This window comes from Canis lupus, chromosome 27, assembly GCF_011100685.1.
Source record: "Canis lupus familiaris isolate Mischka breed German Shepherd chromosome 27, alternate assembly UU_Cfam_GSD_1.0, whole genome shotgun sequence".
NCBI lineage: Eukaryota > Metazoa > Chordata > Mammalia > Carnivora > Canidae > Canis > Canis lupus.
Window position 1 is genome coordinate 1,872,936 of NC_049248.1, and position 25,417 is coordinate 1,898,352.

Here is a 25,417-nt window from a genome sequence, read left to right on the forward strand (position 1 = left end):
ACCATATCTACCACCCACTGGACATCTCCATGTGCACATTCCATGGGCTTCTCACTCAACAAAGCTCAAATTTACCCCTCAGTGTTTCCCCTTAAATGTGACTTTTCTCCCAAAGTCCTCCTGGCCAATGGCACATCACTATTGCAGGACTCAGCTCTCTGCTTCAACAACGGTATCCACCAGGTCACAAGTCCTAAATCCACCACCCTCCTCTCCATCCCTGTTGTCACGATCACCTGGATTTCTGTAGTTTCTTTTCTTCTTCACAAACACTGAGGCCTCCATCGTAGCCATGTTCCTTATGCTGCAAAACATACTTTCTCAAATATACTCCCAGATCAAGCCCTCTCCTGCTCTTAAGATCTTCAGGATCTTCTCATTACCTGCAGTTAAGCTCAACTGCTGGCAGGGGCCAGGAAGCCCCCCATCACCTGGCTCTTCTCATTCACCTGAAACTCTAGTCATAAAGGGCCTTTGTACATGTGTACACTTCAGCCTGAAATGACTCATTTGGCCTGGAAATCACCTCTTTTTAGTAGATACAACTCAAATATGTCCTCCCATGTGAAACCTTCCCTTATTCCTTTCCCAAAAGCAAAACGAATCCCTGCTTCCTCCCTGACACCCTGACCCCTTGTAAGACCTTTCATTATTTGCAAACATCTATCTGTATATGTTTATCTTTTCTGTCTGCTTCTTGAAATATCTCAAACACTATGCCTAGCTCTTGGCATGGATGCTTGTCAAATGGCTAAAGGAGCACAAGACGGACCCATGGAAGGAAATACCAGGAATAGAACACAAGGCAAGGGGCGACTGCAATAGTCCAGGCAAAAGGCCATGATGGGCTGGGAAGGGCTGGGATGCCATTGATGGCATGATGGCAACATTGCCACCAACCCCCAACATAGAGCCCTCCCTATGGCTCTTCTCAGAGCCTTAGACATCTCATTAATACAGTAACTTATAAGGTAGATACTCCCATTTTATAGACAAAAAAACGAAGGCAGAGAAAGTTTACACAAATGACTCTGGAAATAGAAAGGAAGCTAAATGTGATATGTTGCCACCAGAAAGTCCATATCCGAATGTCTGCTCAGATGAGTATGGCGAGAGGAAGAAGGTGTTCAAGATGGCAAGGTGAACAGAGCCAGTGACCAGCTAAAGGCAAAGGTCAGAAGCAATGTTCCTGCATGGTTTCTTTTGTCTTCCTTTTGGAGACTAGTTGTGTAATGAGAGAGAAGTTGAGTCCTATGTGGGCTTGTTTGAGGTGTCTGCAACACATCCTGGCACAGGTCACTGTGTGCCAAAACCACACCGGGTACTCCAGGATTGCTGTCTGCCTTGCTCTTCCCCAGAACCTCACAGGGGAGCGTTACTTCCATATTACAGACCAGGGATCGGAGGTTCAGAAAGGCTAAACAACTCCACACTAAGATCCAGATTAAGATACAATGTAGTAAGGCCAAGACAGGAACACTTGTCAGCCCAACTCAAATTTAGCTCCATCCAAAAAGTCAGTAGTCAACCTGACCAATTAACAGCCCCCCAACTCCAGCCCATGAAGAAGTTTTCAAATGCATAGTCCCAGGCCATGTCCCTGAGCTACTAAATCTGAATCAGATGTACCAAAGCATTGGGATCTTTCTGTTGAAGCTATCCAAGTGGTCATAATAATCAAGCCAGTTCAGGAGTCCCCGCTCCGGTCCACTAGGAAATACTAGTCCAGGCCTTAAGAAAGAGCTCAGAGCTGGACACAGAAATCTAGGAACAACCTACTAGAAAGGGAACGTGAAATTGTGGAGCCGAGCTCACCCAGGGGAGACCATAAAAAGAGAAAATTAGAGGACCAGGACAGAGACCTGGTAAAAGTTCCTGTAGAAGCAAGATGAGAAACTAGCAGAAACAGGTAAAAAATGGCAAGAGATAGGATGAGACTTAATAGTAACTGTCCCATAGCCATGGGTCAAAAGAGTTCTGCAAAGGGGCATCTCACAACATAAGATGCTGCAGAGAGAAACGGGAAGAGGAGGGCCCAAATCACAATGCTCATATTGATTACATCCAGAGAGTGGAGTAATAGCCTCACCTATAAACCAGTGTGGGTTTGGCTTGGCTGTATGTTTCAGGGGTTTTCTAATACCCCTTAGGCACTGTGCCCCCGTCCCGCGAAGTCAGTGGCCTTCATCATCCCAGGGAAGGTATGACACAGTGGAACGCAGAGGACAAAAGTCACATCATGGCTTCCGAGTTCAAGAAATGTAGGTCAGGGCATGGAGGGCAGTCTGGAAAACCACAGGAGGATTCTGCTGGGCCATTTGCCCCAAAAAAAGATCCCAAGATGGTGAACCTGGGAGCATCAGCCAGGAAACAAAAGTGAGTGAGACCCTGGGGTGTGTCCCTGGAAAAGGGCCTATTAAATCTTCACTGTGTCCCCGTTCCCAGCCCCAGCATGGCCAGGAGAGGTCCAGAGCTGCAGATCAAGAGACCCCATGCTGGGAATGAGAGACCACAGGGCCTGCATGGATCAAAGACCAAGGCCCTTCCAGGAGGGATAAGGCCACCTGCACAGTGTGGATCAACCACAGCAGGAGTGGCATGTCCCCTTAGCTCCATAAGACAGTGACTGTAAGCTGCAGCTCCAGGGAAGAGGCTGAGAGCCCTGCGCTTATAGACGTGACGTTCATGCCACCAGCCGACTGGAGTCACAAATTAGACAGGATGCTTGGTCATGGGAAAGCAAAACCAAGTTGCATTTCTTTCCATCCTGAGTTTGCAACTGAGATCCATATCTTTTACTTTCTAGAGATGGGGACGGAGCACAGAGCACTCGGAGCTGAAGAGGGAGCAAAAACAAACTGGCAGAGGTGGCAAATGCAGACTCTTCTTGAAAAAAAATTTCAAAATCAAAAAATTATATATATTAAAGGAAGTTCAGGGATAGGGCAGGAGCAAGAAAGAGTGTGCCTGTGTGTCCGTGCGTGTCCATGTGCACGTCATGTATGTATGTCTATGTGTGCACGTGTGTGTCTGTGTGTGCATCTGTGTCTGGGTGTGTGTCTGGGTGTGTTCCTATGTGTGTATCTGCATATCTGTGTCTGTGTGTACATATCCGTGTGTTTGTGTGTCTATCCATGTGTGTGTCTGCATATGTATGTGTGTCTGTGTGTGTCAGTGTGTCTGTGTGTACACGTCCATGTGTCTGTGTGTCTATCTGTGTGTGTCCGTGTATGTGTGCCTATACATGCATACATCTGTGTGTGTCTGTGTGTGTGTCAGTGTGTGTGTCTGCATGTCCATGTCCATGTGTCTGTGTGTCTATCCATGTGTGTGTCCGTGTATGTATGTGTGTCTGTGCATGCATACATCTGTGTGTGTCTGCATATGTATCTGTGTCTGCGTTTGCATGTGTCTGGGTGTGTGTGTGTGTGTGTGTGTGTGTGTGTGTTTGTACTGGAGATAAAGGAAATGTGAGCACGCTTCTTTCATTTAGTAAGTCACTGGCCAAGCTGTGCCTTAAAAGAGGACAGAACTGCTCTAGCAACTAGAAGTCCCTTTTGCACCTTGCACTCTCTGTTCTACACCCCCGAATTCCTAGTGTAATGGCACGGACAAAGTTCACTGGCTGTCCCCATCACCTCTCCCTCCACCTATCTTGCCTCCCCCTTCATTTTCAAGGAATAAAAGAGCAAGAAGCAACTGATACTGCGAGGCCTTGAGAGGCCTGGGCTTGCATGCTGGTGTCATTCTTTTATAAAAATACAGCCTTATTGAGGTATAATTTACATACCGTAAAAATCACCCACTGTTAAGTACACGACTCAATGATGGTTAGTACAGTTATACAGCTGTGCAACCATCACCACCATCTGGCTTGACAACACCTCCATCACTCTGCAGTGGGATTTTAAAAATCCACTGTCCCTCCAGCAGTCCCTGCACCCGGCAACATCCACTCTGGCTCAGCAATAAGTTGGCAGTAAGTTGACACGAGCAGCCCAGGCTCCCCTCTCGTGCAGCGCCCCCCTGGTGCTGCTAAACAACACCCCCCCCCAGCTCTGTGGCGGGGGGGGGGGGGGGGGGGGGGGGGGGGGGGGGGGGGGGGGAGCTGGGGCAGAGAATAAGCGCAAACTCTCTACCCACTTTCCCCATTGCTTTTGCCTAGAGTACACTCAAAGCCTCACTGTCTGCGGAATAAGACACAGATTCTTTTTTTTAAGTTGCAGATTAAGTGTGAAGCTGCAGGGGTTTCGGGAGGACCCGTGTTAGGAGAGGGAGGTGAATGCACAAAGAAGAAGAGCCAACGCAAGAGGCTCCCTCTCCTCCAAGGGCCATTTGGGAGACACTTTTGCTTGTATTTCTTCTAACACAGTAAAGATTTCTTGCCTGTTAAGAGACAAGGTCATGCCTCAGAAAGCCGTGTGGACTGCAGCTAACGCTCAGCCTGCCGACTCTGGCCATGTCATCACTCGGAGCTCGCTGTTCCAGCTCACTGGAACCTGTCCCCGACACGCGGCCCAGCCAAGCCCCAAGATGCAGCAGCCCAGCTCGCACCAGAACACCTTACCCAATATGGGGCTGGGGCAGACGGTCAGAACTGGGGGAGATGGTGGAGAAGCTTAAAACGCGCCTCTGATTTAGGTGCTGAAGGGGCTAAAGACAACATTGAAGGTTAAAAAGCAAAAGAATGACAGCTGTGATGCCATCAGCAGCCAGCCACAACAGGAAGGAGAATTTTGTGACCCTTCCACTTCTTTCCAAGCCGATCTCATCAGACATTGCAACCTCGCTAATTAGGGTTAGGTGCTGTTGGCAGGGATAGATGCGCTTTGGGGAATCACATGAAAAGTTATGGTGTCTCTGTGCGGGGAGAGAGAGAGACACAGGATTTTCCTACCGCCTGTGGCTGCCCCAATTTTGCCAACTGCATTCCAGAGCTCTTTTCCTCCCATGCCCAGACAGAGTAAAGGCCTCTGTAATGACTTCACGCTCAGCCAAAAGTAAACACAGTCCGCGCTTTTTCCATGGACAAATTCTAAACCCAAATTGCCAGCGCTGGCTTCCCAACAATCCAAATGGAAAGCTGCCTTTCCCAAGAAAATAAAACCTTTTCAACTAAATAATGCATCTTGGCTGCAAAAGGAAACTTTCCTAAAAGCTTCCTAGAAATTGCTTCTCGTGCCGTGATACTACAGATCACCTGAGCAAACCCTACCAATGGGACACAGTCACTTAAAATAAATACAAAAATCATTCAATAATAAAAGCTTGCTCCTGCAAACACCTGCACTTGCAACACATTTTGGAGCCCTCAAAACACATACACACTCACACACAGCTCACTACCACCTAATTGGAATATTCTTTCTGAAAATGGGCTGTGATAAGACAGGTGCTGATTTAAATAAAGAGCAACAGCACTTGAGATCTGAGCTCAGCAGCACTTTTGTGCATGTCAAACACACATCTCACTTCTCCACACATTCCAGCTTGAATCCGTGTGTCATCCAAGCTCGACCCTCCACCAGGAAAGAAAAGCAGAGAGAGACTTGGGACGGTGGACTTACCAGGTTGGAATTGGTGGCATTGGAGTCGTCTTCTGGAAAGGGAATATAGATCGCTAAGGCCACACAATTGGCAAAAATAGTCAGTAAAATAATTATTTCAAATGGTCTGAGGAAGGGAGTTAAGGAAGTCAATGCTACAGAAAGCACAAGTGAAACAAACATACATATATATTTTTTAAATGAATCAAAGATTCATAAGAATTTTGTTTAAACAATACATTCCAAGCCCCTTGTATTCTGAAAAGAAACATATGCCTTTTTAAGTGCTTCTAATGGGTCCCCGCCAAAATTTTTCCTAATATGTCAAAAGCAGTGGAGGCCAGTCGCGTGCCAGAGTAAACAGATTTCTAAAAACTTTTTTTCTTCTTCTTTTATTTATTTAGATTGCACCGGACTTCATTTTCCCCCATGTATGTTCAGGGTTGCTTCTACAGAGCAGGGCCAGCTCCGGTGGGGACGGACCGTCCCCTAGATACCCCTTCTCTCGTGGTTTCCACGCTGCCACCTGGGGCCTTGAGCTAGGGGTGGGAGAGGCAAGACAGACTTGACTTCATGAATTTTCATTGAAATTTGGACATTCGCTTTTGATCTTTTAATCTGAAGTTTAAAGTGGTCCTTTTTTCTTTTCCTTCCACTTTATTTTTTGACATCTTCCACAGAATCTGAAGACAGCTAAGAGCTCTGGACCCTCAAGAGCATGGCAGCACGTGTAGTTTGCATTCAGAGCCGAGCAACTGTCTTTCCTCCACGGCCCAGGTCTGTGTGGGAAACCTAAACCTTCTGCAGTGGGTGGAGGCCCTGCCTTCAGTTGGCCAGGGCTTATGTTCTAAGTCCTCCTCACTCCCATATGTGTGTGCTGGGATCTAGAGGGTAAGCCAAGCTCACTCACTAGCAGTATCAGTGAGGCTCTTGTGCCCAGATTTCTTTATCAAACTATCAGGCAGGACACATTCTCAAGAGAAAAATGAGTTAATATAATAATTATCCTTCCATCCTGCACCCTCAAATGAAGGCCAGAAAGGGGAGGCTTCAGAGGAAGGCCAGTGTATGCTCTTCAGGCCCCATCTCCCAGGGTTCCCCCACACTGCCAAATTTCCAGCCTCAGCCATGGAGCCTAACAAGATGAGGAAGGGAAGAGGGTAGAAATTGCTGGAAGAAGGAACCGCCAAAATAAAAAAAAATAAAAAAAATAAAAAAAAAGAAGGAACCGCCTTTGTGTCCCAGGGAAACCTGTCTTCAAAGTTAATGAACCAAAGCAAGGAGACAGAACTCTGAGGTCATCTCGTCCAAACCCCTGAGGCCCAGAGAGCCTGAGTCATGTTCCCAAGACCCCACAGCAGGTACTTTCCAATCAGGACCAGAACTCAGATTCCCTGACCACAGAATCCAGCATCCATTCCCCTGCTGGGAACAGCCTCTGACCTGTGTTAACAGGGCAATTCTGGGCCTGGAAGGCATCTTAGTCAAGGCTTTAGCTGGTGTGCTGGTTATCGATCCGTCTCAGCCCCACAGACATAGCCAAGGGTCCATTTACCCAGCACACCTCATGAAGCTTATCATTTTCTGCCTGTGCCTTGATATCAAGAAGACAATATGTGGTCTAACCCCCAACTTGACAGAGAAAAGAAAATGACCCCTCCCAGACTCCAAGCTGACAAGTTACAGAGCCAGGTCCAGAACCTGCCCCCCTGACTCATCTTCTCCAAGACTCTGTGCTGCGCCTTGAGTTGGCCAAGGAACTAGTAATGACAGTGGTGGTGTTGATGAGGACGGTGATAGCCACAGGAAGGAGAGAGCCAACACTGTCAGTGTACTCGGTGCCAGGCTCTGCTCTAACTGCTCCACACAAACACTCTGAGTACATAACCATCATCCTCATTTTTAAATAAGGAAACAGGTGAAATGTTAACTTGCCCAGCATCACACAGCTTGTGGTAGGATGGGATTCAAACCCAGGAAGTTTGGTTCCAAAGTATGAGTTTGCAAGGACTCTTCTACACTGCTCTATCCTGAAGTTACCTTAAAGCATTTTTAGAAAGTTATTACTTTAGACCTCCTACCACAAAACCCCTTCCCTCCTAGCCCTTTCTCCACTTCACATTCGGCCCAGGGGCTGGTCGGTTTCATTCCCATCATCTGGTCCCTTGCGCTCCCACCACCAGGGCCAGAGCACATCAGTTCAACTGAGCCAGACCTCATATATCCAGTCTTCAAATGTCAACTTGTTCCCTCCACCAAAGTGGGTGATGGCTAAGCCTGGGGTGTTTCTTACACTATCAATTCTACATCTTCCCCCAACCTGGGCTATCTGTCCATCATCTTATGCTAAAAATGCCTGCCTTACTGCCAGAGAAGATACCATGTAAAGAAACAAAGCAGGCAGATAAGAAAAGCCATCAGCTGCAAAGTGGAGAAGCCAGGTAAGACCTGGAAGCATACTATGTCACCCTGTGACAGCCAGGTCATTTTTAAACTGTCTTTCCTTCTTAATGACAGCATCAGATTCCACTCTTTCAAGGAACGCTGACTAGCAGATACACCAGACCATCTCCTTACCTGTCCAGCTACCCTTCCAAGGCAATCGGGGAATGCCATCTGACTAGCACTGCGGAGGCTGGCTGCCTCCTTTCCTGCAGGGGAGAGGGCACATTCCCCCAGGTGGAGTGGCTGCAGCACCCCTCTGCCCAACATGGGGGTGCAATGCAGGGACTGAGTACCACAGGTGGCTCTGGGTTATGGCCTTGGTAACACTGCTGCTGACTTAGTCAACAATCTTTTCATGAGTCCCTGACTCAGGCCTCCTGTGGCTTTTTAACCAGTTTCCATGGACAGACTCTGCAGCCCTTCCATTTGGAAGGTATTGACCTTGGTTACTCCCCATTAGAGATGAGAAAACAAAAGCTCTGGTGATTCAAATGACCCCTAACCCCTCAGAACACAGGTGACAGAGCCATAATGGGGCATGGTTCAAGCCCCAGAGATCCAGGTCCCACCATATCCCAGTAGGCTGGATGGCATCCCCTGAACATCTATCGTAGTAGGTCTCCTCTGTACTGGGAATGCATAGGGAGTGCATGGATTTAGGGCTTGGGGAATCTAGATTTGAATCCAGCTCTATTGGTTGCAGGCTGTGTGATCTGGGCAAGATCTTCAGCTTCTCCAGGCTTTGGTGCCCTCCCCTTTGTGGGAGCCTGATCCACGAGGCCCACAGCTCTCCCACTACCTGGTTCTGATTGAGCAGTTATGACAGCAGCATGTTGGGGCCTCCCAGAGCTGAGCCTCTCACCCACTCCTCTGGGAACGGGAAGCACACTTGGCCACTCGGGACAGATGGCCGCACTCAGCTCACACGGGTTCTCTCAAAGTTACTTTTTGAGTTGAGGGGCTCAAATATTTAGAGAACTGAGATTTCTTGCTGAACAAAAGCTTTTCTCTCCCAAGCCATCTTCTTGGCTTCTTTCAACCACTACCTGGTAAGGCCTTAAATCTTTCAGTGGAAATGCTGAGCTCATCCTGAGCCTCAGGAGACGTGGTAGCACTACCTAAATGAATTCTCACTATGAAAATACCCAACACTAAGTACCAGGGTTCTAGTCCTGTCACTGACCATATGACCATATAGGGCTCAATGTCATCGCTGGGCAAAGTCAGGGGTGGACCTACTAATCCTGAAGTTCCTTTCGATCTCCACCAGCCCACAATTCCTGTGAGGCTTGTAATTCCACAGTGAGAGCCTGGCCCTTCAAAGCCACTTTCTCTGTAGGACCCACTCACTAGGTTCTACACATACAAAGTGGATCTATGTTTAAAACTCCAGGCCAGTGTTCTCCACTTTGGCTACACATGAGAGTCATCTGGAGACCTTTAAAATATGCCTGCATGGGGCTCAGGTGCCTGTATTTTGCTACAACTTTCCAGGCAATGCCAACGTGCAGCCAAGTTTGAGAACCACGGCTCCTAAGCCTTGAACCACAAGCCAGGGTCACTAACCAATATCCTCTTGCACTTCTTGGTCTCCTTCACCCTAGAGACAGGGAAGGTCATGAAATTACACCAGTACCATGACATGGGAGGCAAAGAAGGCTCTGGAGGAGCAGCATGTAACCACTATTCACCCAATACACCAGCAGATCCTTAGACAGGCTCAGCCAGGTGAGATGATATTTTATAACAACCTCTTAGGTTTTCTCAAATGGGTGCACACTGTATGAAAAAAAATATGTGAAATGGGGACCCTGCTTGTTATTCCAGCAGACTCCTGGGCCCTCTCCCCAAACATTCTGACTCATCAAGTCTAAGGTAGGGCCTAAAGTTCTGTATTTACACAGTGCCCCAGTGATGAGGATGTAGTTGGTCTGAGCTCAGCCAACACAGCTCACCACCTGGGAGAGTACGTGGGGCTGGCCCCACTGGGGCTCCTGGGGCACCCTGCCCAGCCCAGAGCACAAAGGATATTTCCATTCGACGATGCTGATGCACGCCCTCCGGATGGGGTTCTTCAGAGTCAGGCAAAGTAGGGCGCGGGGTGGGCGCGTGGCCGTTGTGCTGCCCTGCTTCTTGGGTTTCCCATACTGCTGCCGCTTCCGCTGCGTGGAGCTGACCGTGGAAATGGTCGCGTTGCCGGCGCTGCCCATCAGCTTGGCCTGCCGGGCTGCATCGATGGCCGCCTGCCACGACAAGGCCGCACCCGGCGTGGGGATGTGCTCAGGGGCGAGTCCCGCAGCTGCATTGGCGTTCATGTTGGCATGAGCTGGGCGTGGGCTCCCATAGTTGGAACCTGCAGGAGAGGACAGAGGACGGCAGTTACTAGGGAGAAGACAGGAGAGCTTGGAAAAGGAACCCAGACTCGCAGTTTTTAAAAAAGTCTTACTTCGAACTATGGCAAGAGCCTGGGATATGGCACATGAAAAAATTACTGTGTGATGCCGAGAAAAAAGAGTCAGGAAAACTATTCTTGTTCTAGTTTGGCTGTGTGACCTTGGACACGTCACCCCTCCTCTCCAGTCTCACTGACTCACTTTAGGCAACAAGACAGGAGATGTACCATGCATTACAGCATACACGTATGGTACATGTATGGACCTAGAAACTTGGAGCAAGTGAGAAAAGGAGGATGCAGAAAACGGCGCATATTCAATGTCATATATGTCAGTGACATTCATAAGAATACATATAAATAAAGGATATTCATTAAATATAAGAGAATGGTTGTTTAAGGAAAGTGAGGAGGAAAGTAGGATATGGGGATAAAAACGAAAAATGAATGAATGAATGAAAAGAGAATCATTGCATGAATCAATGATGACAAATGAACAATGGACTGAAGAGTGTAATTCACTCAAGTCTCTGCACCAGAGTTCCAAAAACTAAAAATAAAGTAACAAAAGGAAGGAATTGGACCAAAATAAGGTCACATCCAGATACCTCAAACCCATCTGGGCAATGAGTGTTGGTTGGATAGAAGGGGACAGAGGGCTGTGATGGTTTTACATAATGTCAACAAATCCTCTGACATCCCTCCCATTAAGAAAGAGGATCTATGTCCCTTCCTCCTGAAAGGGGGTTGGTCTCCAGTGACTGTTTTGACCTATTAAATACATAAGAAATGACAGTATGTGACTTTCAAAACAATGCAGTGTACCCTGAGGCTACCATGGGGTGAGGAAGCCCAAACTAGCCAATGTGGAGAGCCCACATGCAGGGTGGGACTCCCAGGAGCCTTCCAGCTGCTCTGCTTACCATTTGACTGCAACCTCCTGTGAGAGCCCAAGCAATTCCTGATCCCTAGAAACGGTGGGAGAGAGCCGGGTGCTTGCTACTATACACCACTTTGATATCTGGGGAAGGGGGCTGTGTACAGCAGGGATTGACAGGGTCGGGTAGTGACAGAGGGTCGCTGTCAAGGAGGAAACCTCCATAGGGACCAGTGAAATCCGGAGTAGAGACATCCACACTTCTCTGGTTTAAAGGCAACTGAAGCCTTCAAGTGTGCCCCTCAGATATTATACATACTTGGTGGGTACTCCTCAGTCTGGTCACCTGGATGTCTCACCCTAGAATCCTACAAGGTTTACCCAGGATTGATTCAGCCTGGGCCCAGACCTGAATGTCCCAAAAAAGAGGCATGACCCTGAGGCTTGTCACCTGGTCGGGTGCAGTGGGATCAAGAGAAGCAGCAGAGAAAAGGGTGACAGCATGGGCAGCGAGCCTGGCATCTGGATGCCATGTCAGTTGCCCAGAGACAACTGGAGCAGCCAGACCAGTGCACATATGTCACTTCCAAGGCTCCCCATAAGGACCCTCCTCTCTGCCCAGTGTACACAAGGATCTTCTACAGAAGCTGCTCAGCCCAGAATAGATGGCCTCGTGGGGCCCCGTTCCTCTCCTCGCTGCAACTCACTAGTATTCAGATAAACACCTGGCACCTCTCCCAGCCACCCCTCCCTGCTCTTATCTTGGATTGATCATTCAGTGTTCGACCTTCAAGAAAACTTCTGCTCCCCGTGTGACCTGCTATCTAGACCCTATCACGTCCACCACTAGCCCCGTGCTGCCCACCACCACCACCCAGGGGATGAGCGATGACCTAGCTTAGCCAGACACTCTGTACTAGGGACAGACCCCAACAATCTCCTTGGGCTGCACATCTAGCCAGACTCTGAGCTTTCTGGTTATATTACTTAAGGAACTTAGCTTGGGCTAGCTCGAATTGGGTTTCTGTCCTTCACAACCAAACAAGACCTGATGAGCATGCTTGTTCAATGCTACAAAGCTTGTAACTGTCTGGGCTGTCATTTCTGCTGAATTCCAAAATCTATGTCCTTTCCATTATCACACCAGTGATAGACAACAACTAAGTTTCCGCTCTCATGCCAACTGATTGACATGACTGCCCAAAATGCTGTACCTAAAAGATTCTGAGACTTCTCTGCATATAAGGGGAAAATATGTCATGATAGATTAATGATGTCTGCCACAGGTATGAAGGGTAGGGAATGGTATCACAGATGCCACGAATTTACCACCCCTGTATGATACCAAGATGAGCACATCAGGTCTTCTTTACCACCAGCTGGTCCACTGCTTCCTGTCCCCTGACAGCTGCTTCCTGCACTATTGCCATCTGGTCCCTATGGCATTAGAGCCTCACCCCCACTCCCCAGGGCCTGGAAAATTGCCTCTTTGCTATACTCAATTCATGGCTATATTCTCAACATGACGCTGGCTCCTGTCTCACCGTACAGCCCATTCACCCCCTCCTATCCTCTGCTGCAGCTGCTCCAGGCAGCTGTTGCACCCCCAGGGGTAAACTATTTTACCCGGAATGTCAGGATCATGGAGAACCCAACACTTCCTATGAGAAGTCCTCTCTCTCACACACCTTGCCATCACCCTCCCTGCACTCATCATGTAGGTCCTACACCTAAAGCAAGGAAGACTCCAATATGACTGGGGCTTTCACTTCTCTTGTCATACACCAGAGGAAGAAATCAGAAGACAGTGTTTGCATTAATAAAGGCACCTGATATACCAAAACCGCTTCAATAACCAGCAAGCTTTCATATCTCCATTTAACACATAAGAAAACAAAGGAGTGTATGACTCATTAAAAAAGGTCACAAAGTGAGACAATGAAAAGATTTCTGCAGCACGCACAGGACTCATGGTTCACTACTACACAATACTCCACGTCCTTAGAACTCACACAAGCGCCCCCACCTGCGCACACACGTGTGCTCACACACATGGCCACAAGCAAAGCACATGTCTCCTACTGGGTTTATGGGCCTTGAGGTGGCAGGGGCTGCATGTCTGACCTAAGAATATGCTTCATGTTTGGCGTGAACAGCCCCTTCAGTAATCCCCAGGGCACCTCTGACACCATTGGAGTGACCAATAAACAGTGGCCTAATCTCATGTCTTACTGGGTTTGCTGGGAAGGCTGGAATTCAAATTTCGTTCATTTGATCTGTGATACATAATTTTTCCTTCCTATACTCCCTGCTCAGGATGGACAACACTTCATAGACTCTACTTTAGCTCCTAGACTAACTTCTCTTTCATCACATACATAAAAGCAGCCATGTCTCCGCCACTCTCAGCCTCTCCAGACCCCAGATCTCTTCTCACAGCTTCTTTCTGGTTACTGTCATCAAATTCCAACTTTGTACTCATGCCCAACCCCCACCTTAATCCACCTCTCTCCTACCACTTGTCAGTTCCCAAAACCAAGCAATCCTGGAGCTTTTTTTTTTTTTTTTAAGATTTTATTTATTTATTCATGAGAAACAGAGAGAGAGGCAGAGACACAGGCAGAGGGAGAAGCAGGCTCCATGCAGGGAGCCTGACGTGGGACTCAATTCCAGGACCCTGGGATCATGAGCTGAGCCAAAGGCAGATGATCAAACACTGAGCCACCCAGGTGCTCCAATCCTGGAGCTTTTAGACAATGTTTCAGAAGAAGGCAGGAAGCACCAGCATGAGAACACATCCATTGCCTCAGAAAGGCTGTGTCAGGGGATATATCCTATGCACCCCGAGGTATTAACATTGAGAGCAAGATGACCATGGCTCTGCAGAGCCAAGAAGTGGATCTGAAAGTCACGTCTTGTGACAGGCTGACTTCTAAGCCACCCTGCACCATGGGTGACCTTATTTATATTCCCAGAGCCGAGGACCTCTCTGGAACACACCATCTGGAGAAAGCACATACGAATAAGCCCATGGGGAAAAACTGAATGTCAACCTCTCCCTAACCAGAAAACAAAAACACAGCCTCCATTATTTTGGTCCTGGAAGCTCTGAGCATTTCTATAGCCATGTAACTTGACTAAAGGCACTGCCACAGTAAACACAGAGCCACACACACTAGTGAGACAGGGGTGGCCCCTCCGGGTGAGCCTCCCCTTCTCTAAGCAATTTTCCCCCATTCACTGGGATGGTTCCCCACCCAGACCCAAGGCTCTCTTAGTATTTGCAGGTCCCACTCAGTAAGGGGGCACAACTATCCAAGAATCCCAGGAAAGGAAAATCACCATCTTAGGCTCAATATTTCTGAACCCAGAGCAGTGCCATGGAGGAAGGGCAAGCAGCATTATGTCCCTGACTGCTTTTGTTAGCACAAAATAACTACCCAATGCAAAGAGACCAATTTTCAAATTATAAAGCTGATTCAAAGCTCCGTCTCCTGGCTGCCAGCTGAAAAGATGCCACCGTTTAAGCCTGCTCTGGCTCCTGCCTTACTAAACTATTTTTACTGATGTTCTCATCCCTGAATGAGCCCCAGAACAGCAGCTCAGCAGATTGGGCCACACACAAACAGGTGGGTGCCCACAGCAGCAAACTCGCCCTCACACATAAGAAAATTATTCCCATTTGTCAAATGGCCCAGCTCCCCTGAGTTTAGACAGCAACTCCCTCCTCCTACACATAGGAACTGCTGCTTCTCCAAGGGACCGGGACAAGGGCAAGACCCCTACCCAAACTGGTCAGCCACAGGTGATTCTGCTCTGCAAGGCCCAAGGAAAGAGTCCAAGTCAGGAGGCGATGGCTCATGCTTCCCTGGTGCCCCAGTGAGTGAAGCACGGAGCTGGGGATCCGAAAGGTAGTCAGTGATGAAAAAGTGGATTTTTTTCCCCTTTACTCCATCTCCATCCGTGCACCTGATCCAGGGCCTTATTTTTTTTTTTTTTTTTTTTTTTTGGAGTTCAATTTGCCAACATATAGAATAACACCCAGTGCTCATCCCATCAAGTGCCGCGCTCCGTGCCCGTCACCCAGTCACCCCCACTCCCCCACCCACTTCCCTTTCTACCACCCCTTGTTCATTTTGATCCAGGGCCTTACAGAAGATGTTCAACATCTATTTGCTAAACTGCAATATGATGATGTCATGCTAAAGATGAAGGCGGATAACAGGTAAACCTAAGAAACTGTCGGAGTCGCCCATCTATGCCCCTAAAGCATGGGCTTATTCAGGCTCTTCCACTTACTTCTTGGATATGGTTGTAGGAGGGATTTCTGAAGGAAGAGGTAGTGAGCAAGACTTCCGTTCCCACACCATCTGCCTGGTCCAATCCTCCATCCATTTCTTGCCAGAATGCTGTAGTAGCCCCCTGACATTTCTCTTTCCTTGCCTATCCCCAACCCAATCTCCATACAGCACCCAGAGTGACCTTTTAGAAATATAAATCATAAATCAAGTCTTGTCATTCTCCTAGATAAATCTTTTCAAAATAAGGACTCTGCCATGACTTATGAAGCCCACATAGGCTGGCCCTGGTCTCCTCTCTGAGCTCATCTCATTCCTGTCTCAGCCTGGTCCAATGCAAGCCTCACATACTAGCCTCATTTCACTCCTCTGAAATGCTCTCTTCTTATATGCTGCAGTGCCTTTGCATATACTTAGAATGTTATTCCCTCTACTTTTGGCTCTCTCACTTCAGGTTTGGGCTTAAATAATTCCTTCTCAAAACCCCCAACACTGATCCTCTAATGTAAATAAGCAGAGTTCAAACATTGGCTGCCAGTATGCTCCCCATCTCTCTGTCTCCATACTACCCTTGAATAGAGATGCCCAAACTCCCAGCACTATAAAGAGACCCCCAATTAGCCACATGTGTGGAGAAAAGTACAGTGCTGCAGATGTGCCTCGACAGCACAACCTCCCTCAGCTTTAGGACCTTCATCTGCACACAAAGGAGGTCACTGCTAATGACCAGACTTTGTACCCAAACTAAACCCAGATCGATTTATGGAAAGTGAGAAGCAGCAGTTCACACTTGGCAGGTAGAGAACTGTAAATGCATATCCTCCTAAAGTCCTAACCATCCTCTCACTTAGCAATCTCTATAGAGCAAAGGAAATGCTTTCTCTCAGGCCAGGGTATCACCCAGGATCTTCGCAGAAGCCCATTTAGCCCTTGCTGTCTGTCATCTCACCATGTGACCACGGGCTTGCATTCTCTTTAAGACTGTAGCAGCCAACCTGAAACAGAAACCGTGCTTTCTCTGCCCATTAAAGGCCAAATGCTAGAAAGCAGGGAGCCCATTAATCTTCTCTATCTAGAGTGTTACAGAGATAGCTGGGAAACTCGAACAGGGAAGATACTGTCTCCTGGTCTTGAGATACCCAAGGCTCTGTCTGTCTTACACTCAGTGGTGCTCATGCAGTGAAGGATCAGTTCTGGCTCAGCCCCCTGCGACAGATGGGGTAGACCAGTGGACTAACTGAGCAGCTCTTCCAAACTCCTTCTGTTGTGTCTTCCTGTCCTGCAGAGGCCAAAGAGCTAAAAACTCTAATTTCCAACCTCCCTTGTAACTGGACTTTCTGATGTAGCTATGGAGTTTGGTGAACTCAAGAAGTAAACTAAAACTCTGTCTGGTGGGGAAAGCATCTATTTCACCACTTCGAGGCCAGTAAGGCTCTGGCAATACTTCCCTGATCCCTGGAAAGTGTATAAGGTAGTGTGATCCTGGAGCCAGCTCTTGGCATAGTGGCTTCCAGATTCCCCAGCTTCCTAATTACAGCAGAATCCTGGGCCCCTTGATGGGCCAGCTCTGTAGCATTGTTCTGGGAGTCATTCCTAGAGGTCTGAACTAGAGCCTGCTCTCCCAACCCTTCCAATTATTTCATAAGCCCTTAAATTCCCATATTAACTATGTTTCCTCTCAAAATGGCTACAGCAGTGTCTGCTGTAGGTCCAAACCCTGACTACAAATGTGGTCTACAGCCTTGCTGTCTAATAGAACATCTACAATGATGAAAATGCTCTATTAATTCTGAGATGTTCAATATGGTAGCCACCAGCCATTGCTGACTGTTTAGCACTTGAAATGTAGCAAGAGCAACTCTAGAACTACTTTTTAAATTTTATTTAATTTCAATTAATTTACATATAAATAGCCACAGCTGGCTAGCGGCTATCATACAGGACAGCACAGGCCCACATTAAGAGGAAGTCCTAAAGGAAAGCATAATTTATGATGGAACTTTTTTAAAAAAAGCAATCAAGAACTGATTCAGATGCTGATAGGTGGGTGGATTTTCTGATCAGGAAATAACCACCCTATGCAAAAAGACATGTTTTCAAAGCATAAGACAGCCTGAGACCCAACAAACAACATTAGAAGCCAAGAGTCATTTTTCAGTGGGCTAATCCTCTTGACAACTGAATGAGAAATTAATGTTCCCATTGGACAGATGGGGAAGCTGACCATTCCCACCAACCTGAGTTGGTCCTAAGTGAGCCCCAGGACACCTCAGGTGGGGTGGAAACCTCTCCTTTGACGAGCACTCAAAGGGTCTTCTCTGTGTGTCACATCTGCTGCCTCTACCTCTCACCTGAGCCATTTTCACACTATTTTCAACAGCATTCTCTTACATTCTTCCCTCACCCTTCTACAAACCTCACTCATGAGAGATGAGGATGCTCAGAACAAATCCATCACCACAGCGGTCAAACCTGCTCTGAAACAAAAACAGGGACCCAAGGACATCTGTGGCCACCCCCTAGACTAAATCGTTCAGACGCTGCCTTAAGTAAAACTATCTCCTTCCTATTCTACCTCCCACTCCTCTCTAATGACTGGGCCAAGGCAAAGAACCTGGGGCACTTCAGAAGCTCAAGCCAACAGGAAAAATGGTAAAGCTACTGTCATTCACATCTTCTAGTGATCGAGCAAACTAAATCTTTTCTCTGTTTTTCACAGGGCAGCTAGTCAAAAGGAGAGAAAGAAGGGAAAAGAAATCCTAGGAGGGACTCCCATGAAGTCCCTGCAGAGGAGATCTGCCAATATTACCCTGGCTAGAGGACTCTTAACCATAAAGCCATTTCCCTCACATTACTCAAGGTCATATTGACATCAGAGAGCAGGTGAAGAAAAATAGCAGAAAACAAACTGATAGATGCACATACTAAACCACACTCTCCAACCAAAGATAATAAATTGCAACAGTAACAAAACATTCCTTCCACTTACATCCAAACAGGGAGAGGAGGGAAATCTCAACCTCCTGCTATTTGAATTAAGGCACCTATCACCACCTGGTGATGGCAAACCTAAATTACAGGACCCAGTTGATGAGTTGCAGTTTATCAAAAGTCACCATTTCCACTTATTGAAGGCCATTGCAAAGTAGCCATTGTAGTGGGGGGAAAAAATAGGTCCAGCCCTGACTGAGGTCAAATACCAGCTAGAAAAATGGAAAAGCCTTCCAGATGCAGATGTCTGAGGACAGGCAGGAGGATTGCCACAATAGCCTGGCACAACACTGCAAAGACCAAACACTGGCTCAGTCTCCTTGGCTCCTGCTAATGCATGCCTATGTGGGCCCTTCTGATAGGTGGGCCCTTCTTGTATTCTTCCAGTGATTCCTACTTAAGCTTCTTGAGAGCAGGAATCACCTTTGTGGCCTCAGAAACCCTGGCAGACTGGTTGTCACCTAGTAGGTACTCAAAACACATTTGCTGCATGGGGGTTCTTTTGCAGAATTTTTATTTGGCCTTCAGAGATCTCTATGCGGAAGTTTACAGTGATGATGCTATTCAATTGTTTTAGATTAGTATGTCATGTGTATGTTTATTTCCTTTTTTAGAGAGACAGAGAAAGCATACACGCAAGTCGGGAGTGGATGGAGGGGCAGAGGAAGAGGTAGAGAAGACTGTTTGCTGAGTGCGGACCCCGACTCAGGGCTCCATCCCACAACCCTGAGGATCATGAACTGAGCTGAAATCAAGAGTTAGGTGCTCAACTGACTGAGCCACCCAGGCGCTCCTCATCTGTTCACTTCATATGTTAGGTGAATATTTGTTTTTTATCCCTCATCAGAAGGGAAGCCTCTAAAAGCAGGCACCTTTGTCTATTTTGTTCACCACTATATTCCCAAGAGTCCATATCAGCCTGGAGCATGGTGTGTGCTCAACAAAGATGCATTGAATAGATGAGTAAATATCTCAAAGTATAATTGTCCCATTGCATTTTTTCTCATAACATTTTTAATTACTTTAACTTTCTGGCCCCAAGATACAGAGGGTTTTGCTGCTTTGGCCCCATTTTACTGATGGGAAAACAGAGACACAGTGTGTCTGCGCCTCTCCCTAGTACCAGAACTAGAACATGGGAGGCAGCGCCATCTTGGTATGGAGGACAGTTTTTAGTGTCCTAGTGGTCCCAACCTCCTTCCTTCTCACTACCTGGGAGGATAGGGTGACAGACTCATTTGCCCAAGTATTTCACCCACTGAAGTGGGCAGGGCATCCTGGGGAACCAGAAGTAATTCCTCTGACTCTATTCCATGCCTGTGAATGCCCAGCCACACTGCTGCCGTGGAATGGCATGTGGTCTCTGCAACAGGGGCACAGCCCTGCTGAGGCTCAGAGCTCGCAGACTCAGATCCTCCAGGCTATGAGCGGTTCTGTTCTGCGGGAGAGAAGGTCTGACTGTGTCTGGTACCTCTTCAGCCCTCCCGGGGCCAGGGAAGGCTGAACTCCAGAACTCTGTCCAGCGGGAAGCAGGGGCTGATCAACCCCGTAGGGAAAGCAATGTAACACCCCTAATGAGAGTCTTTAAGGGATTCAATCATTATACTACCCTTCTCAAAAGCTACCCTAAAGGACTAATCCAAGACGCCAGCAAAGCAATGTACCCGGGTATTCACCACACTGCAAATTATACCAACACCAAATTGAAAATCACCTATAAGCCCATCACAGGGGGACTGGCCTGTGATGCCATATCCCCATGAAAGAATTTTAGAAGCCATAAAAATTATGTTCTGAAAAACAATATATAAAAATATTTCACATGATATTAAGCAATGGAAACAGGACCCAAAAAGATATGTTCTGTAGGATCCCAATTTTTAAAAAGACACTTTTTTTCCATAGAAGAAAGACTAGAAGGAAACACATAAAAATACTTCTAGTTGTTCAACTATACATCAATCTTTTAAAAGGTCATCTTTCTAGATCAAGAGCATGACAAAAAGGATTTAAGATCTCTACTGTTTTTACTAAACTTAAAAGAAAAACACACTTACTGTTGAAAAACAGAAAAGTCCAACAATTTAAAAACATGTATCTTAGAAAGTCCCTTACCTCACCATTAATAAATAGACTCATGTGTCTGTCTAGATTTTGTCCTTAAATGGCTAGAATAAAAACTTATAAAAATGGTATGAAGAAAGGAAGGAAGGAAAAAAGTAAGGCAGGCAAGCAGGCAGGCAGGTTACTACTGATTATCTTCAGGTGGCCACATTTATTTGCAGAAAGGCAGTTCAGCCTAGAACTCAGGGCCCTGGACTTAGAATCCAGGCAGAGTAAATGCAAATTCCAGCTCTGCTAGTCACTAGCTGTGTGGCTGGAATGGTCACCTCACCTCCCTGGACCCAAGATTCCTTATTTGTAAAATAGAAACAATAACACTGCCTATCACACAGCATTGCTATGGTGATCAAATGAGTTAATAAATATAAAACTCTCAGAATAGTGCTGAGAATAAGAACTTTGTAAGTCTAGCTCTTTTCGAAATTATTATATTTTCCAAATTCTGTTCAGTAAATAATTCTTTGGTAATCAGAAAGAAAAAAAGTTATGGTTTTGCTTTATGAAGTATACTTCCAAAATTACTGTAGCCAAATCAGTATGAGATTCTTGTCCAGCCCCTGACATACCAATTGGTGGGGGAGGGGGGCAGTGATCAGGGGAAGCTGTGCACATATACTCCACCAGCCAAACCAGCTGCCCACCTTCCTAGGCTGCCTGGAGCCTCCTCCTTCCGACCCCCAGCACCACAAGAAGATACGAGCATCTGCCTGCAGCCCCAGAGACACATGAAGTCCCATGAAAACTCCACCTGCACCTCTGTGTGGCCCTCTGCTGATTCGAACCTAAGCTCTGGACAAAGGATAATTGCACCTCTGAATCTCCAGCTGCAGTGCTCTATAAACAAAAACATCTAGGTTTCGGCTAAAATGAAATGGCTGATTTGAAAATTAGCCAAGATACATACATGGGCAAGATGCTTCCTTTTTTCTTGTGGTCTTGATTTGTAACAGCAATTCCATTAAATATCAGTTGGGTTCCATGATGTATGAACAGGTGTGTAGCATAGAGAAAAACACTGGGGCCCAGGGTCACAACACCTGGGTTCAGGCCCCAGGTCTGAGGGGTGCCATCCGTATCAACACAAACCCTTCAAAGAAGTTGAAGCAGAAGTAGACACTGGACTGGGGGTTGGGGGGCTTGGCGAGCTCTCCTCTGGCTGGAGCACAGTCTCACAGCATCAGAGCCCAGGTCCCTGACCCTGTGACTATCGCTCCCACTGCCAGCCACACTGCCAAGTAAGTACCTAGTGATGCTGGCTTCTCAGTTTACTCATCTGTAAAATACAGACAATAATACATTCCTCATAGGACAATCGCAAAGATTAAATGAGATTAGGCCTATGAAAGTACTACCCAAAAATAAAGACGCTTAATAAGAAACATTCCCCAGATGCCCACATATAATGCCTCAGGGCACTAAAGAATACCTCATTACCAACAAAAGAAAATAAAACATGAAAGCTGTTTTATATATTTAAAAAAATGTTTTTCCCAGAAGCACACCCTCTGTGTTAAGCAACCCACCTCTCAAAAACTGCTATATCTCACATACAAATTCAATAATGTCAATTTGTGGAAAAGTGAATCTATCCAGAGAATTCAGAATACAGAAGATTCCAGAGATCTTTGAAAACTGTGTTCCATTTTCCAAGGAACTTCTATTAGTGAAAGTTTCTGAAGTTCTTTCATTATCTGTGGGATTGCACTGTGTGTGTGTGTGTGTGTGTGTGTGTGTGTGTGTGTGTGTGTGTTGGGGGGGTGACTGCACATATTTACACAGTGATAACACAATACACACAAACACACGGCCCATTTGTCCTACTCCTGATGTTTCTAATTCTCATTAAGGTAGGACAAAAGAAACACATTAGCTTATTCCTCTACACTTGCAGGCTATTTAATATCAGTGCTTTGTTATAAAGTATAATGCTTCTTACATTTGGAAAAGTCAAAGCCATTTATCATTAATCCCCACAAAACCTCTGCCAGACGGCAGGCAGACAAGAAGGTGGAAGGCAATGAGAAAATAAGCAAGTCCCCCTGAGCCTGTTGTTCCCTGGCAAACATTAAGCTTCAAAGTGCTCTGAAGCCATCCTCTTTTCTGAGTTTGGAGAGAGAAGAACCAGAGCAGAAGTCAAGAGAGCTGAATTCCAGTCCCCGCTTGATTACCCATTTGTTCTGTGCAAGTCAGACATATCACTTTCCTTCTTTGGCCTTCGGCTTCCTCTTTAAAATGACGAGGCTCAACCAAACACCATAAGAGGTCTCCCAGCTCAGAGCCTCAGGTCCGGAGCTCTTGGGTCCGGGCATCTCACTGTCCCCCATCCCTCCTCCCCAGCCAGTTTAACTCCTCCCAAGTTCCTCAGTGCCTGGATCTCCTCCCTACAGGCCTCAAAGATGAGGGCTGAGAAGGCCGGCCCGACATCCAGTTCCCTCTGCTCACGAGCTGGGCTCCTGGCTGGAGAGGCGGCCTGGAAGAGTGGGTGCTGGGCTATCCTAAGAGGCTGCCTCCAATATGCTTACAGGGCAAGGTTAACTGAAGGGGCCATTCAGCTAGGAAGGGCAACGGAGAGAAGAGGACCCTCCAGCCCTTGTTGTGTTTCTAATTTATCATTCCAGGGTTTCTCTGATGACCCCTGCGGGTTCCACATGGTTTACACAGAAGTCCTCAAAGTCAGAGAGAGCCCTTCACCTCCATTAGGAGAGTATTCTCAAAAAAATCAGAAAATGACAAGTGTCAGCCAAGACGCAGAGGAAGGATGGCCCTTGTGCACTGCCAGTGTGAACATAAAATGGTACAATGGTGACGGAAGGTAGTATGGAGGTTCCTCAAAAAATTAAATACATAGGGGCACCTAAGTGGTTCGGTGGTTGAGCGTCTGCCTTTGGCACACGTCGTGATCCCGAGGTCCTGGGATCAAGTCCCACATCGGGCTTTCCACAGAGAGCCTGCTTCTCTCCCTGCCTGTGTCTCTGCCTCTCTCTCTATGTCTCTCATGAATAAATAAATAAAATCTTTTTAAAAAAATTAAACACATAACTACCATATGATGCAGCAATGCCACTTCTGAGTCTATACCCAAAAGAATGGAAAGCAGGGACTCAAAAAGATACTGTACTCCAAGGTTCAGAGCAGCATTATTCACAATGGCCAGAAGTTGGAAACAGCCCAAGTGTCCATCGACAGATGGATGAATAAACAAAATGTGGTCTCTACATACAATGGACTATTACTCAGTTTTATAAAGGAAAGAAATTCTGACATGTGCTGCAGAATGGATGACCCTCGAACACACAATGCTAAGTGAAGTCAGCCCATTATAAAATAAATCGGGTATGATTCCACTTCTATGAGGAGTCGTACCCATAGAGAGAAAAAGTAGAGGGGGCAGCCAGGACCTTGGGGAGAAGGGAGAAGCAAGTTTGTGTTTAATGCACATGAAGATGTGCATTTCATGAAGATGCACACATGAAAAAGGATGGTGAAAAAGGATGATGGTGATAGTGCAATGATGTGACTGTACTTAATGCCACCAAATTATACACTAAAATTAAGGGGTACCTGGGTGGCTCAGGCGGTTAAGCATCTGCCTTCAGCTCAGGTCATGATCTCGGAGTCCTAGGATCGAGTCCCGAGTCAGGCTCCCTGATCAGCAGGGAGACTGCTTCTCTCTCTCCGCCTGCCTGCCCCTCTCCTCACTCATACTCACTCGCTCTCTCTCAAATAAATAAATAAATAAAATCTTTTTAAAAAATTAAGATGGTAAACTTTGTTATGTGTTACATAATATAAAAATATTAAATTTTTTATTAATTTTTTATTTAAAAAACAGAGATATGAGTGTTGGACCTGACGCACTTAAAGGAATATTCCCAGAGGAAAGAAATCTAAGAAGTGGGAGACTGCCTTCAAAGGAACAGAGAGCTGGAAGGTGAAGGCGTCTGGTGTCCGCTATTCAAGCTGTCCCTCAGGAAGGGCTGGCTAGGGTGAATGCAGACCAGGCCAGAGGGAGGTGCGTGGCAGGACAAGTCTCTACCCCTACACAAGTGCTTCCCTGCAGGGCCTTCTGCTCGGGCCCTCAGTATGTGACACAAGCCCAGAAAAGGATGCAAAGAAGTTTGGTCATAAGTTGTTTCCAATTATCAAATAAATCACACACGCACGTACACAAACATGTCTTCACAACTGAATGAAACCAGACTTGCATCCAACTACATCTACAGTGCACTCAAACACTATTCAATATCAGGCGTCAGATCTTTGGCTGGGAGAGATGGGTAATCAGAATGTTAGATCAATCCCTGGCTTTCCACAGTTTCAGTCGGGTCCCAAGGCTCTGCTCTGAGCACCTGGCGTGTCTCCAGGGCAGGCTGTGAACGAACGTTCATCGCTGAGCTCTGCTTCCCAGTCCAGTGCTTGACACACATCAGGTATAAAAGGAAGTGTTTGCTGAAGGAATGTGATTTCTACTCCGCATCCCGATGTTTTTAGGTGAGGGGACAAGTGACATGATTCCCACTGCTAAGGATGAAACCAAACAGACAGAAGCACAAAGCCCTCATCCAACGAGACCCAGATCAGCCACTCCTAAGCTCTCCAACTTCTCTGGCATCTTGACTCCATGCTCCTTCCTCAGACCTCTCACAATCAGGAACCTCTTGAGCTCTGTCCTCCCACGTGTGGATGTGTTCCCTCTCCTTCCTGAGCCTCAAGGTGCCTTTTCTCTTCTTTCTGCTTGGCTTTT

General features: G+C 46.9%; 1 protein-coding gene across 39 annotated transcripts in view; it reads right to left on the minus strand.

The window, feature by feature from the left end:
• The window catches only part of CACNA1C (calcium voltage-gated channel subunit alpha1 C), a 747,770-nt gene that overhangs the window by 585,336 nt on the left and 137,017 nt on the right, over nt 1-25,417 (minus strand). For 38 of the 39 annotated variants that reach the window (XM_038576272.1, XM_038576273.1, XM_038576274.1 and 35 more), the window contains exons 2-3: nt 10,023-10,344; nt 5,568-5,673 (exon numbers count right to left, since the gene is read on the minus strand). In XM_038576272.1, coding sequence (XP_038432200.1) covers nt 5,568-5,673; nt 10,023-10,344 — 428 coding nt within the window. Of the gene's footprint in view, nt 1-5,567; nt 5,674-10,022; nt 10,345-25,417 lie in introns of those variants that run through there. The other variant, XM_038576293.1, reaches the window with a different exon arrangement.